This window comes from Solea senegalensis, linkage group LG10 (genome assembly GCF_019176455.1).
Source record: "Solea senegalensis isolate Sse05_10M linkage group LG10, IFAPA_SoseM_1, whole genome shotgun sequence".
Classification (NCBI taxonomy): domain Eukaryota; kingdom Metazoa; phylum Chordata; class Actinopteri; order Pleuronectiformes; family Soleidae; genus Solea; species Solea senegalensis.
The window spans coordinates 24,393,969-24,410,903 of NC_058030.1; the positions used below are offsets into that span (position 1 = coordinate 24,393,969).

Consider the following 16,935-nt stretch of genomic DNA (forward strand, 5'->3'; position numbering starts at 1 on the left):
GCAGGTCGTGAACCTGGCAGCTGGTTGATAAAACGCGGTTGACTGGTCTAACCTGTAGTTCGTAAATGTGGCTGACGTCGTGAAACCTGGCTGACTGTAGGTCGTGAAATCTGGCTGGCAGCTGCTGGAGGTCAATCGTGGGCGACTGTAGGTCGAATACCGTAATGAAACCTGGCTGACTGTAGGTCGGAACCTGGCTGACTGTAGGTTGTAAACGTGGCTGACTGTAGGTCGTAAAATGCGGCTGCCTGTAGGTCGTAAACGTGGCTGACTGTAGGTCGTAAACGTGGCTGACTGTAGGTCGTAAACCTGGCTGACTGTGAGGTTGTAAACGTGGCTGACTGTAGGTCGTAAACGTGGCAACCTGTAGGTCGTAAACGTGGCTGACTGTAGGTCGTAGGTCGTAAACGTAAACCTGGCTGACTGTAGGTTGTAAACGTGGCTGACTGTAGGTCGTAAGCGTGGCAACCTGTAGGTCGTAGGTCGTAAACGTGGCACCGCTCTGTTATAACCACACCTTTACAAACACAACAGCAGAGCAGTTTTTTGTTTTGAGTTTGGCGTCATATTCTGTTTCACATCAGTTTTATTGCTGAACGGGGAAAACAAACAATTTGAATAATCGTTCCAGAGTTTGCGAATAGCGACATGTACATCCCTGAGCAAACAAATAACAATTAGGATAGAACAAGACATTTAAATTCAATATTGTCATAAATGAATACAAATATCACTCATTCTGGACATGTGATTCTTAATAGCGACAGTACATACTGTATCCTTTTTTTCTTCTTTTCATTGTTTTTACAACATAAAGAAAACACATGAACAAACATGTCAAAACAAGCTGAATTCTCCCTCCAGTTTATTGCAGTTCTTGGTGAGTGAGTTAAATTCTATTTTAGTTCATTTTATAGAAAGAAAGAAAAAAACAAACACATCTCTGTTGTATTGGTCACTGTTTATGTCCATCACACAAGTTAATTCTGTCACAGGTGTGATGGAAATGTGGTTTTATTGTACAGGTCGTAGAGAGCTCAGGCAGGTGTTAGTTAGTATTGAGCTTCAGTGGACGTCTTCATGCAGATTCCTCTGTACATCATTTATTCTGCAGATGAAGCCCTTCCCTAAACATTTCATGTTTGATTTTGTGTTCTAATGAAGCTTCTGCTGTGTTAACTTTATATTATTTCTTCGAATGACATCAGCACCTTTTGCAGGTTGTAAAGATCTATTTTTCCCAGGAGTTATTTCCTCACATTAGACTGAAGACATATCTGTCAGATCCTTTTTAATTTGATAACTATATTTTTAATACATATTCATATTTTGTGAAGTCAAAGATCCAGTGTGTTCACAGAAAATAATGAAAAAATTATAATAATGATAAAATAAATAAAAGGCTGTAGTGTTGTGTTTGTGTGCAGATGCAGAGTAGAGCAGTGGTTTGGAGTCATGTGACTAAACCGTAACAAACCATTGTTAAGGTTTTTATTCTGATCTGATTTTACTAAAGCTTTTAACAGTGCTTTTTTCTGATTCTCAATCAAACATAGAAACAAAGTTGTTTTATGGCAGTTCACACCAGTTTCATCTGCATTTATTGCAAACATTATTTGATATTTAAACCTTATGCATATAAAACTGTGTGTAAACATCTCAACACAATATCCACCTACTTTGGAAATACTAACATTTGTCTGTAAAATGGACACGACATGAAAAGGGTCACCCCGTGTCCAAGAGGAAAGGTATTGGGCTTGGATGGTTGCTGGTTCATTCCCGGAATGGGCCAAGGGCTGGGTGCCCCTGAGCAAGGCACCCAATCCCCCACTGCTCCTGCGTGTGTTCACTGCTGGAGGAGTTAATAAACAGAGGGTACATTCACTAACTGGAGTGTTTTCCTTTTAATTATAATTATTCTAATTCAAATGAATAATTCTAAGTGAATCTGAAATAACCAGGTCCATTTAAGAGAGAGAAAAAGAGAACAAAAAACAAGATGGTGTCAAACAACAACTTTTTCCAGCAGTTGGAAGTCGTCCTCATTAAAATGCCGATGTTCTTATGACCTGAGAGCCAGGACCCCTCCGAATCAAGAGATGCAGCTTCAGTTGAAAGGATGGTCTCAGTGCGTCTTCCTGTAGAAAACAAAGGTGGCTGCCAGTACGACTGATGCTACCATAGCTACTGTCCTCCACCGAGAAAAGCCACGGATCACTCCCTCCTAAGAAAAGCACGAAAAGAAAATTGTTGAGCAGTTGGCAAATTTCAATTAGTTCAACTCATACATGTGTTTGTAATGATCAGCCTGCTGTGACAGTCTGATCCACACTACACCACAGACTGATCCACACTAAACCACAGTCTGATCCACACTAAACCACAGACTGATCCACCTTAAACCACAGTCTGATCCACACTAAGCCACAGACTGATCCACTACACCACTGATCCACACTACCACAGACTGATCCACTAGTCCACACCACAGTTTGATCCATACTACACCACAGTCTGATCCACACTACCACAGTGATCCACACATCCACCACAGTCTGATCCACACTACACCACAGTCTGATCCACACTTCACCACAGTCTGATCCACACCACCACACACACACCATATCCACACTACACCACAGACTGATCCACACTTCACCACAGACTGATCCACATTACACCACAGTTTGATCTACACTACACCACAGACTGATCCACACTATACCACAGTTTGATCCACACTACACCTTTGATCCTTCTAACTCTTTCTTATTTTACATTTCTATGAAATTTGTATTCATTATTCATATTATATTCCCTCTGCTGCTTAGAGCCGTGTACTTTGGCTCAAGCTCTTGAATGAAGTCTTTGAAACCGGACTCCTGGGAGATGTTAATCGGTCTCATGTCTTTGTAAATAAAGCGTACCAGTTTATCTGTGGTAGCGTTCTGTGATGTGGAGACAGAATTCTTGTCCACTCGGACTTAAACTCGGTTGGTTTGCCAGGGTGCTGTGTTGACAGGTGTCTCCTCGAGGGAAATCTCTAATTGTAATTTTTCAGTTTGTTGATGGAAAACTTTTTCGATGGTCAGGAGTGGTGACCTCTGTTGGTGTTTTATCGCCGTCGTTTCTGACTGAAAGTCAGATTGTTGTGAATCAGAAAACTTTATTGTTCCGCGAGGGTCGTACGTGAGCAAAGCATTTAGTTTTTCACCCGTGGATAGGCAAAGGAAAGAGGGCGGGCTTTAGTCGCCACATTTTACATGTAATAAAATAAAAAAATAAAAAAATACACATTCAAACAGTAATTACAACACTCAATTATTACTGATTTGTTTAATATTCCAATCTCCAAAATTTGTTCCAACAGCCCGAGTGGGCGTGGTTAAGGTATAAATGTGAGTTCTATATAATCTGACCAGAACACACTTTCTTCTTCTTCATGCCTGAAAAACAACAACACATTTCTCTGTTCTTACGTACAGGTTTTCATGCATCACTTACCCAGCCTCCCTGCTGTACTATCCAGGGGTAGAGCATGTCTTTGATCACCTGGAGAACCCAACTGATGACTATTCTGATGTTCTCTAAATGGTTGGTGGTCAGTGACTGTAAAACACAAAGACACATGTCATCAGCTACGTAAACCATCTTTCTGTGTTTCTTAATCTGTAATCTGCAGTAACCAGGTGTCCCTGACATCAGCCAGCAGGTAACAAGTCATCCTCAGTGTGTCTTTGGGATCAATCAAATGTTTTAGGGTAATGCTGCTGTACACTGAAGAAAAAAACAAAAAAAAAACAATATTTCTCTCTAATAATGTTCACAAATCTGTCTAAATCTGTGTTAGTGGATATCGGCAGGAAGTGGAACACGCTGTCTGCCATCTGCCCTGAACACTGAATGAATGAATAGCGGACGTGTCGCGGTTTAAACACATAAACAAATAAATAAATAATACGTAGATGAACATGTTGACTAGATCTGAAATGATGCAAACATTATTTTTGTGCAGCTGTTTGACACCATGAATGATTCATTGTTGAAAAACACATCATTGACATTTACATCACAGCTCATCTCTAACACCTGTTTTACTCTCACTGCTGTTTGATGTTAGTCGTGATTAGATCAGTGTGATCATGTCTTTTTGTTTGGTTTAGTTGTCGCTCACTGCTCTGATGGTCAACATTGGACCATGTTTTTGAGCCTAAAATGAAGTCGTACAGTGTAGAATATTTTCCATCCTCTGCATTGCTGCGATATTGAAGAAAATTCTAGATCGGGTATCAGTGACCAAGGACGATCTATTCAGTCTAATTCTATGCTGCGCGCTGTGAATGACGTTGTACGCAAGCAACACGTCGCGCTTTTTTCAAAAAAAGGCGAGAAAACTTGGACACGTGGGACTCGACAATCGAATCTGAAAATGGCGTGTTGTTCCCGTCCCTAAAGGGGAGTTGCTCTCAGTGATACGTGGTCTGCGGTTGTGAGGCCGGTTGGATGCTGGTTGGATGCACTGACAGATTGTCTGAAACGCCTTTGGTGGAGAAATGAACCTTCAGTTCATGTGTGTGTGTGTGTGAGAGAGTGAATGGTTGGGTGTGTGATCTGAGTTCAGCTCATGAACAAAAGTGTTGCATTTTTATTTTTCTTCAGCATAGATATAAATACCAGGCAACACGTCAAACCCGGAACCAAAGCTGATCATTGTTTTCAAATGTTTGTGGTGCTTAGTCAGCTGTTCTGTCACAGCAGCACAGGGAGAACAAAAGAGTCCAAATGAGAAAATAGAGATGAATGGACGTTACAGTGCGGTGAAGTCTCCACAGCAGCTGACCGTAATATGGTTTCATTCATGTACAGTTGTAATGTGTGGCCTTCATCTTTGTTACCTTGTGTATGAGTCTGTAAGCCAAATGGAAGAGAGCCACGATTCTGCCCCAGTTGATTCCATCAGCAAAGATATTCCTGGCCACCTTCATGAAGATGTCCTGAGCGCAGTCAGCCTGAACCTGGTTGATCAATCTGTCAGAAACAAAGACACAAATTCATAGTGGTCCACATTGTACAGTGGTCCACATTGTACAGTGGTCCACATTGTACAGTGGTCCACATTAGATGTCCCTGAAGTGTGAAGTGTGTCTGCTACAGCAGCAACAGTTCAGACAAAAGCCCACATCAACAGCTAAAACATGTCACGAAGACATTAAGAGAAATCACGACGTCATTAAAAGAAATCACGACGTCATTATGAGAAATCACAACGACATTAAGAAAAATCACAACGACATTAAGAGAAATCACAACAATAAGAGAAATCACATATAAGAAAAATCCAATCAAACATTAAGAGAAATCACATTAAGAAAAATCACGACAACATTAAGAGAGATCACAACGACATTAAGAGAAATCACAACATTAAGAGAAATCATGACGACATTAAGAAAAATCACAACGACATTAAGAAAAATCACAACGACATTAAGGGAAATCACGACAACATTAAGAAAAATCACAACAACATTAAGAGAAATCACGACGACATTAAGAGAAATCACAACGATATTAAGAAAAATCACAACGACATAAGAGAAATCACAACGACATTAAGAGAAATCACATTGTGACTCTTAATGTTGCTGTGATTTCTCTTAATGTCGTTGTGATTTGCTTTGATTTCTTTATTTTATGATTCAAGACTCTTTTCACCCAGTGTGTTAAATCTCTCGTTAAAGACAGGACGTGTTCTCGTGACATCTCGTGTCTTTTCAAACTGACTTTAGTTTCTTTTCATTGACGGGAGTTCAAGGTAAAACTGTCTGAGTACATTGGATTGGGACATAATTAGTGCAGCTTATAAACTTGACACTTTTTAAATATGAAAGAGTCATGCCACTAATGTGCCATTTTGATCTCTTTGTAACATACCACACACTCCTCTCACAACAACTAACTTTTCCATCATAATTTCATTGTTTACTGTAAAATAAGCTTTAATGTTAAAAGTGAAGACGCTGCTGCTGCTGTATTCATACAAAAGTCATTGGGAGTTTAAAGCAGAAGAACTAAACTGTTTATTGATATTCATGCTTTATAACCATTGCCCACTTCTCTGGCTTTATCCTCGCATGAAGGTGGGGGGGTGGAGTCACACCCTGGACAGGTGTCAGTCAAACAACCATTCACTCTCACATTTACACCTTCCAGTCAATTTAGAATGTCTGCATGCAGTTAGACTGTGGGAGGAAACCGGAGAAAACCCACAAACATGCAGACAGAAAACACAGAGAGGCCTTCGGTCACACTGGGTTTCCAACTGGTGGCTTCCCGCTGTGAGGCAAAGGGGCGGGCCAATACCTGCCATGTAGCTGCGTAACCATTACTGACAAATGTAATGCTGCTGGACAGCGATGAGCAATGAAAACAGTGACTGAGCATGAAGTCAAGCTTACTGCTGTAACTCAGCGTTCCTGTTCATTTCATCTGCGATCTTCAGCAGCTGTAGCACCACTTCCTTGATGTGTGGATCCTGTAGTTCGTTGGGCTGTCCTCCCAAATCCTCAGAGTGGACCTGCCGGCCGGGTTCCTCTGTGTTGATCCGCTCAATCACATACCTGAGACAGAGAAAACTGCTTCACAAAGACAACAAGACACGTTTCTCCTGAACACAACAAATATTCACTCAGGAAAAGATAATGTCATAATGTTTAATAATAATATATAATGTTTCTCATCTAATTCTAGGTGATTGCCTCTCAGTGTAGCAGAGAGCTGTGAAAGTTGTTAAATGGATGAGCCTCTTGGTTGCTTCTTCGATTAATGCTCTCCTCACCTGGCCCGTCACTTTAGGAGCACGGCCATGTTTGGGAGCTTTGCTGTTGTGTCTTTGCTGCCAAACTCGTCTATTTTGGAAATTTAAAAGAGCTCAGTGAGATGTTCATGTTTTTATAATCTGTTTTCCACCAAACCTACAAAGCCTTCACAGAACAGGTGTATTCTGAGATTACAGTGTAATTCAATTCCTTTCTTAAGGCACTTGGTTGGACTGGATTTTACTTCTGGTTCGGATGAATCAATCATCTTAAAATACAGTATGTCCTGCTTCTGTGGTGAATGAGGCTGAACCATGCTAATCCAAAAAGAGTGAAAACATGCATAAAACCGTCAAACTCAAGCAGCATTGAAACATCTGAAGCTGCACTATGCACCTGCATCAGGTGTCAGAAGACCAACCTGTTCACTGAGCTGACAAAACAACAACAATCACCTTTATGGCTCTTTATTTTCTGGTCATACATTTACCATAAATCCCCAAACAGTGAGCCTTTATCTCCCTCCACTGAAACACACACCAGGCCTCCAATGTTCATGAAGTAAAAGAATTCAAATATGAAAGAGTCATGCCACTAATGTGTCATTTTGATCTCTTTGTAACATACCAGGACCACTTATTGGCTTTAATTAGGTTAGAACAGTACAGAAATGTCCACATATGAAGGGATTAGAATACATATCAATATAAAACATTGCTTCTAACTGCATACTGTCAAAGTTCTGTAACACAACCAGATGTAGACTGACCACAAACAACAACACAGCACTTAGGATGTCACAATAAAAGCACAAATAATTGGCTTCCACTTGTTTAGAATAATCAATAGTAAATTTGACACGATGGTGTGAGTGTGTGAGTAACATCCGTCACTGTTGACGTTTTATTCAGGTGAAGCTACTTCACCTGAATAAAAGCAAAACTCTCATTTCAATTTGAAATCAAGTTGTTGTCTTGTCAGTGGTCATATGCATCACATGGGACCTCTCACACTGTGTGACTGCAGGTACTGCAAATGTAGCCATCGCCACCTTGTGGCGCAGCTGCATTACTACAAAATACACTGGCCACCACTCACAGACTCCAATAACCCAGTCATACTAAAAGGAAAAGGTCCCTGCTGGGTAAATTTTTTTTGATTTTTAGCTCATGTGGATGAACTGCAACAACTCCCAGAATGCACTGCGCTCGCTGCCCTCGAGGCTCCTCCTCACAGAGTGTAGCAGAGCACACAAATCCATGTGAGGAATAAGTTGGCAAATACATTAGGGACTTAAATTACTCACATTTTTTTTGTGGTGCTAAATTGTACCGAGATGTATTTCTGCTCACACAGTATACCATGTGGATATATTTATATATAGATATATTTATATACTGTATATCTATATATATCAGCAGTGAAACGTTGTCAAAGTAATTAGAGATGTTACATAAAACTAAGCTAGCAGACTAAAGTCACCTTGTTTTTTGCTTGAGAATTCTGTCTGTGTTTTTGAAATGTTTTAATGTTATTCACGTTTGTTCAAGAAGTCACAATGTTTTCAAGCAATGGTCATTTTCAGCGTGTGCCAACATCTAATGTTTTTCAGAGCTTATATATTATATAATACATAATATATGTATATACATATATATATATATATAAATATACATATATATATATATATATATACAAATATACATATATATATATATATATATATATATATATATTTATATATATATATACACATACATATATATACATACATATATATATGTATGTATAAAATTTGACATGTGGGCCTCGACAATCCACTCTCAAAATGCTGATTCGTTCACAGAGCTTTTCTTCTCACCATGGTTGGTCAGTCATGGCCACTACCAACCAATGATGGAGCAGGAATCTTTACTACACACCAATGATGGAGCAGGAATCTTTACTACCAACCAATCATGGAGCAGGAATCTTTACTACCAACCAATCATGGAGCAGGAATCTTTTAACAACCAATGATGGAAGGAATCTTAAACTGATGGAGTAGGAATCTTGATGGAGCAGGAATCTTTACCAACCAATCATGGAGCAGGAATCTTTACTACAGACCAATGATGGAGCAGGAATCTTTACTACCAACCAATGATGGAGCAGGAATCTTTACTACCAACCAATGATGGAGCAGGAATCTTTACTACCAACCAATGATGGAGTAGGAATCTTTACTAACAACCAATGATGGAGCAGGAATCTTTACTATCAACCAATGATGGAGCAGGAATCTTTACTACCAACCAATGATGGAGCAGGAATCTTTACTAACCAACAGCCTCTTTACTATCAACCAATGATGGAGCAGGAATCTTTACTACCAACCAATGATGGAGCAGGAATCTTTACTACCAACCAATGATGGAGCAGGAATCTTTACTACCAACCAATGATGGTTCATCATGTGGATGACAGGCACAGACAACAGAGAATGTATGCATTAAAAAAAGAAAGAAAAGATAAATGGTATGGATAATATCGCCTCATAACTGAAAAATAATGTCTACTATTAACATAGAAGTAGAGTTATGTTAAAGGACATACCCCCGAAGGACCACTGCTCCCTGCTCCAGGATTGGATCATCGATGACATCTGAAAAATGATTAACCAGTGACTGCATAAGAATAACAATAAAAATAATAAGCCTTATTTACATAGCATCTATCAAAACACATTTACACATTTAAGTGCTGCATGTTAAAAGACAGAGAGAAAAATCTAAAGCTAAAAGGTGTTGAATAACTGAAAAGTGGATATAAAAATAAAACCTGAAATGCTCTTTATTATAATAAACTGTTCTTATATAAATATGATATATATCACGATATAAATCACATTAACCGACAAAAATTGGACATGTGGGCGTTGACAATCGTGTTGTTCCCATTCCTGGTCTAGACCAACGTGCCTCCACGCCGTGGCTACAGGAAGCTTCCTACTCGTGCATCATACAACACAGACCTTCTTTTCAATTCAGAATTTACCTTTATTACTATGACTGAACGGTAAGTGGCAAAGACAAATTTAAAATACATAAATATAAATAAATGATTCCTCTTTTGTTAGGGACACACTGTAACTGCTCAAAAACACCTGCGGATTCATAGACTCCACTTTGAGAAAGAGCAAGATGTCTTTTTTGCCTCCTCCACATCACAGGGTTCACAGCTGCTCGTCAGAACGCCATCACAGACAAACTTTATTTACAAAGACATGAAACCGATAAACATCTTGCAGGTTTCAAAGACTTCATCCAAGAGCTTGAGCCAAAGAACGCGGCTCTAAGTGGCACGACCATCAGCTACAGAGATGTGACAGTCACCGCACACCTACAGGTGTGCTGTAGGTGTGACAGAGAAGTTTAAGGTGGAGGTGGACAGACTGACAGATGAGGTTAGACAGGAATCTCCATGGACTCTGATGTTTGCAGATGACATTGTGATCTGTGGTGAGAGCAGAGACCAGGTGGAGGAAAAGCTCGAGAGGTGGAGATATGCTCTAGAAAGGAGAGGAATGAAGGTTAGTGGCAGCAAGACAGAATATATGTGTGTGAATGAGAGGAACCCAAGTGAAACCACAGGGAGTGGAGATAAAAAAGGTGGAGGATTTGAACAGTCCAGAGCAGTGGAGATTGTGGGAAAGAGTTGAAGAAACATGTTCAAGCTGGTTGGAATGGATGGAGAAAAGTGTCAGGGGTAATGTGTGATAAAAGGGTATCAGCCAGAATGAAAGGAAAGATATACAAGACAGTGGTGAGACCAGCGATGCTGTATGGTCTAGAGACAGTGGCACTGAGGAAAAGACAGGAAGCAGAGCTGGAGGTAGCAGAGATGAAGATGTTGTGGTTCTCTTTGGGAGTGACGAAGATGGATAGGATCAGGAATGAGTCAATCAGAGGAACAGCACACGTTAGATGTTTTGGAGATAAGGTCAGAGAGGCCAGAATGAGATGGTATGGTCATGTACAGAGGAGGGATAGTGAGTATATTGGTAGAAGGATGCTGGGGTTGGAACTGCCAGGCAGGAGGTCTAGAGGAAGACCAAAGAGAAGGTTTATGGATGTAGTGAAAGAGGACATGAAGTTAGTTGGTGTGAGAGAGTGGGATACAGAGAACAGGATGAGATGGAGGAGGTCGATTCACTGTGGCGACCCCTGAAGGGAGCAGTCGAAAGGAAAAGAAGAAGAAGAAGATATATACAGTGTAGTATAAACCAAAGCCCCATATCAACCAGGCAGAATTCTGATGCAGAAGGAAGAAGCCACATCGCCATCGACTGAAAACCTTCACACAGTTCACTCTTGTTTTGTCTCTTTTCTGAAAGTATCCTCTCCTCCTCTTCAGCATCGTTGCCATGGCGTTCTCCTTGTTCAGAAATGCAGCTCTATAGATGCGGTATATATTCTATATACTGTATATATTCTATATACAACAATAGAATTGTAATTCTATTGTTGTATTTATTCAGTGAAACATGTTAACATGTTTAAATTTTGATGGATGAAATCAGGGAGAAACGACACAATCACAGATGGCAGACTTCACCTCTGTGGCGCTTTTTGTTGGTCATAGTGGGGAAGTACACACACACACACACAGAGCCACCATAAACAATACTTCACTCCCACTCTGTGAGGTGAAGTCATTTCAGAAGCGCATTTCATTCATTTGAAAAAATAAATGAATGCAATGCTTTATTTTTTGAATATTTTTTTTCCTGTTTTTCTGAGTAATATCTTTTCTGAATTATCGAGACGCAAGAACCTCCAGTCTGTGAGTGACTCCCGTGGACCGATGGTGACTCCTGCCCGCACACACACATGCACCATCAACTATCATGTCCTGAGTCACCACGTAGCCAGACGCCTGAATGCATCGTCTTTATCCTGGGGAAACATTGCTCTGTGTAACAGATCTGAAGTCCTGCGGAAAGTCCACAAACTTATGGTCAAACCATGTATGAGACTTAAAGACAGGACTATCTCCCAGTGTCTTAAACCCAGATCAAAGTCCATGATGTTACAATTAAAAGGCAATTGTGCAGTAAATCAGAAAAAAAAACAAAGTGAATGCATGCACTTCCGTGCGTGTGACAGTGACTATTTACATGTGAAGTGAAACCACTTCATCTACTGTGACCTGTCAAAGTGTCACATGTTATAATCTCAGTAAATTCACATGAGTCAGTGACAGAGGAAACGATTGAATGACACATTCATAGACCGTCATAATAAACCATGATAAACTTTCTACTCGCCTTCACCACAGGGCGGAAGTTAGCAGGTAAGTCGCTCTGTGTGTGTGTGTGTGTGTGAGTGTGTGTGTGTGAGACACGGCTTCACATACCTTCTCCTCCCACGGCGCCCTGGAGCTCCTGCTGTCCGTCTGTCGTCTCTTCCTCGCGGTCAGACATGGCTCCACACTGTCTGTCGGCTCGGAGCTCACGATGAATGTTCAACTAAATGTTTTCCTCCAACATTTAACGCTGAATCAGCTCGTGAGCAACAGACAGAGGTTTTCCCTCTGATACTTCAGAACACGGAAGTAACAAGTGTCTGCCCCGCCTCCGCCCCGCCCCCTCTCCCCGCCTGTCTGTCCCGTCTGCGATATACAGACAGACAAATACACCACCTCCTTGTTAACAGGGTCTGAGACATAAAGCGTTTCTAAACGAAATTGTGTATAAATATAAAAGTATACGTTTGTTTTGTTTGATTTTGATTTTTCAGGATATAAAATCTAAAAATTAAATATTACAACTAAAAGTATCCTCCTGACTAAAATGGACGATGCGATGATGAAACTGTATTAACTGCAAAGTGTTCATTCAAAAAGAAAAGAAACAGATGATGGAAATATGACTACACTAGTGTAAGGACAGCAGAATATTATATGTAGCCAGGTGAACATACGGGAGTGTGTTTTTTGGTACCTGTTGTGTATGTCACTTTAAGAACCACCTGACAGGGAGACTCGCGAGACTGACCAAAACACGGAAGTCGGGGATCCCGCTAGAAAAATAGCGATAACGGAATGAGAGGAATGACGGCGGTGTTGTGGGTATGGTCACTGTGAAAATAAGAGAGCTGATTTCGTGTCTCCGTGACACGAAGTAGTGTTAAGTCTATAGACGAGACGGTCGAGTTAAGCGGCTGACCAGAGTGTGCCTGCTTGGGTGTTGCAGAGTTTCGGTGAGGGATCGGTTAGCGTTTTATTTCCCTCCGTGCCGAGAGCGGAATATGTATGTGAAATGATTGGGATCGTTCTGTCGTCAGGCATTGTTTAATTTATGAAACTGTTTATTTTGTTTGATCTACCTCACAGAGGAGAGAGAAAGCTGAGTGAGCTGCATCGAGTTTGGGGCCAGGTTCTCAAACTCTGCGTTAGAAGTGAGTGAAGCCATTTTTTTAGTTAAAGCACACAGAGTTGATAAAATTGCATTTCGTTTACAGTTGTTAATTGAATTCACCTATATGAGTTATCAATCAATGCATGTTGTTACTGTGAATAATGTGTTATTGAAAAATTATTGAACTGTGTGGCTAGAAATGTGCATTTTGTGTTTCTTGTTTAGAAAAGGAGACAGTCACTACTGTTGTCAAAATTAAACCCTTAATGCTGGGCTTTCTTTTTATTATATAAGTTCAGTCACGGAATAAACAACCCACAGGAAAAATTATTTTAGTGTCTGGTCGTCACATTCATAATTTGGCCACCTATATTAATAATAGTTATTTCATTTCAAATGTTCTGAGGTTTTTGATGTATTGTTGTGTAATATTGTGTATTGTTATGTATTGTTGTGTGTAGCAGTGTATCTCTGCTCCAGCTTCTCACATACAGAGAGTGTGCTTTCTCTTTTTGGCCACAGGGTGGAGTATCTGCTAAAGGGAGCGCTGCATTTTTGATTGACAGGTAAGTGTAAGGCTTGACTCAGAACTCCATGGGAGATTTATATTATCGTTTTTTTCAGCGGGTTGTGTCTATCTCCTGTGGCTCTTGTCCTGGTACTGTGGCCTCCTATCTACAGTGGCACCTGTCCTGGTATTGTGGCCCCTGTCTCCTGTGGCTCCTGTGGCCTGGTACTGTGGCCTCCTGTGGCTCCTGTCCTTGTACTGTGGCCTCCTATCTCCATTGGCTCCTGTCCTGGTACTGGCCTCCTGTGGATCCTGTCCTGGTCCGCCTCCTGTGACTCCTGCCCCAGTACTGTGGCCTCTGTGGCTCCTGTCCTGTACTGTGGCCTCCTATCTCCATTGGCTCCTGTCCTGGTACTGTGCCTCCTGTGGATCCTGTCCCTGGTCCTGTGGCCTCCCCTCCTTGTGGTACTGTGGCCTCCTGTCCTTCCTGTCCTTGTGGCATTCTATCTGTCCTGGTACTGTGGCCATTCTACTGTGGCCTCCTGTGGCTCCTGTCCCACTGTGGGTCCTACCTCCTGTCCTGGTACTGTGGCCTCCTGTGGCTCTTGTCCTGGTACTGTGGCATTCTATCTCCTGTGGCTCCTGTCCTGGTACTGTGGCCTCCCTCCTGGTGGCCCTGGTCTACTGTGGCCTCCCCTGTGGCTCCTGCCCTGGTACTGTGGCCTGTGCTCCTGTCCTGGTACTGTGGCTCCTGTCCCTGGTACTGTGGCCTCCTGTGACTCCTGTCCTGGTACTGTGGCCTCCTGTGGTGTACCTCCTGTGGCCTCCTGTCACTCCTGTCCTGTCCTGTGGCCTGTCCTGTCACCCTGTCCTGGTACTGTGGCCTCCTGTGACTCCTGTCCTGGTACTGTGGCCTCCTGTGACCTGTCCTGGTACTGTGGTCCTGGCTCTGTGGCATCCTGTGGCTCCTGTCCTGGTACAGTGGCCCCTGTGGCTCCCTGTCCTGGTACTGTGGCCTCCTGTGGCTCCTGTCCTGGTACTGTGGCATTCTGTGGCTCCTGTCCTGGTACTGTGGCATCCCTGTGTCTGTGGCCTCCTCATCCTGTGGCTCCTGTGGTACTGTGGCCTCCTCCTGTCCTGGTAGACTCCTGTCCTGGTACTGTGGCCTCCTGTGACTCCTGCCCTGGTACTGTGGCCTCCTGTGACTCCTGTCCTGGTACTGTGGCCTCCTGTGACTCCTGCCCTGGTACTGTGGTGTGACTCCTGTCCTGGTACCTGCCTCCTGTGGATCCTGTCCTGGTCCTGTGGCCTCCTTGGCTCTTGTCCTGGTACTGTGGCCTCCTGTGACTCCTGTCCTGGTACCATGGCCTCCTGTGGCTCTTGTCCTGGTACTGTGGCATTCTATCTCCTGTGGCTCCTGCCCTGGTACTGTGGCCTCCCTGTGCTCCTGTCCTGGTACTGTGGCCTCCTGTGGCTCTGTCCTGGTACTGTGGCCTCCTGTGGCTCCTGTCCTGCACTGTGGCCTCTGTCCTCCTGTCCTGGTACTGTGGCCTCCTGTGGCTCTTGCCTCCTGTGGCTCTATCTCCTGTGGCTCCTGGTACTGTGGTGGCTGTCCCTGTCCTGGTACTGTGGCATTATATCCCTGGCTCCTGCCCCGGTACTGTGGCCTCCTGTGACCCTGTCCTGTGGCCTCCTGTCACCCTGTCCTGGTACTGTGGCCTCCCTGTGTCCTGGTACTGTGGCCTCCTGTGGCCTCCTGTCACCCTGTCCTGGTACTGTGGCCTCCTGTCACTCCTGTCCCGGTACTGTGGCCTCCTGTCCTGTCCTGGTACTGTGGCCTCCTGGCCTGGGTACCTGGCCTCCTGTCTGTCCTGACTCCTGTCCTGGTACTGTGGCATCCTGTGGCTCCTGTCCTGGTACTGTGGCATCCTGTGGCTCCTGTCCTGGCACAGTGGCCTCCTGTGGCTCCTGTCCTGGTACTGGTCTCCTGTGGTGTCCTGGTACTGTGGCATCCTGTGGCTCCTGTCCTGGTACTGTGGCATCCTGTGGCTCCTGTCCTGGTACTGTGGCATCCTGTGGCATCCTGTGGTCCTGTCCTGGTACTGTGGCCCCTGTGACTGTCCTGTCCTGGTACTGTGGCCTCCTGTGTGACTCCTGTCCTGGTACTGTGGCCTCCTGTGACTCCTGCCCCTGGTACTGTGGCCTCCTGTGACTCCTGTCCTGGTACTGTGGCCTCCTGTGACTCCTGCCCTGGTACTGTGGGCTGTCCTGGTACTGTGGCCTCCTGTGTCCTGTGGCTCCTGTCCTGTCCTGTGGCCTCCTGTGACTCTTGTCCTGGTACTGTGGCCTCCTATCTCCTGCGGCTCCTGTCACAGAGTCTGTGTAACTGTGATGCTGAACACCGTGCATAAAAGTGCGCTGCACTGCGGCGGCATTTGATGTTCTTTGAAAACAGCCCTCGTTTGTAGATGGAGTTTGGACATATCTGCAGCTCATTCAAGATGGAGTCACATGCATCTTGGATGCATGGATCTTGCTCAAAGATAAAGAGGGTCATAAAACTCAATCTACAAAGATCCCTTATCTTTCACACATCAGTGGTCCCTCTGGGACATGTGAGCCCAGGTTTCCCCTCCTTCTCTCTGTTCTCTGTTTTTTGGCAACTAAATTTGTAGATGCATGTGCGCTGTGAGATGCTTCATTAAATTAGAATTGCTTACAACGGATGTCAAAAAAGTTTTGCACTTGAACTTGAAGAAGTGATTTTATTGCCACAAACAATGAAAATGCCAACTTTACATCGGAGTCCTGACTCGCTATCTCTGCTGCTTCATCAATTCTCTGTTTAGCTGTTACGTCCTTTTACGTCCAGTAACGTTAATGGCGCTGTAACGACGGGAAAAGTAATTAGTTAGATTACCCCGTTACTGAAAAAATAACGCCGTTACCTAATGTTATTCCAAACACTGCTCCTCACTGACGCTCTCATCAGCCGTGCTGTTTCAGACCAAAACCACACCCCCAGAACGTGGACAGTGTTGTGATTGGCCAGCCAACAAGAGCTTTCCCACTGTCCTGTGATTGGCCAGGTACCTGGAAGTGACGTCATTGGTAGGCCAGCTCTCAGATACACAGCTCCCCCTCTGGCACGGTGGATGCTCTGCATCTCAGCAGCTACAACAAGAGTAGTTATTTTTCTTCTG

The 16,935-nt window shown here is 43.3% G+C and overlaps 1 protein-coding gene across 1 annotated transcript; it reads right to left on the reverse strand.

The window, feature by feature from the left end:
* Positions 1-1,477: 1,477 nt before the first annotated feature.
* On the reverse strand, positions 1,478-12,414 carry zgc:153993 (uncharacterized protein LOC767645 homolog). Its single transcript, XM_044037156.1, has 6 exons — positions 12,222-12,414; positions 9,420-9,468; positions 6,465-6,626; positions 4,902-5,034; positions 3,511-3,615; positions 1,478-2,227 (listed from the first exon to the last, which is right to left on the reverse strand). Exons 1-6 carry the CDS (start codon positions 12,286-12,288, stop codon positions 2,129-2,131), a joined length of 615 nt encoding a protein of 204 aa, XP_043893091.1. The 5' UTR covers positions 12,289-12,414; the 3' UTR covers positions 1,478-2,128.
* Positions 12,415-16,935: the final 4,521 nt, after the last annotated feature.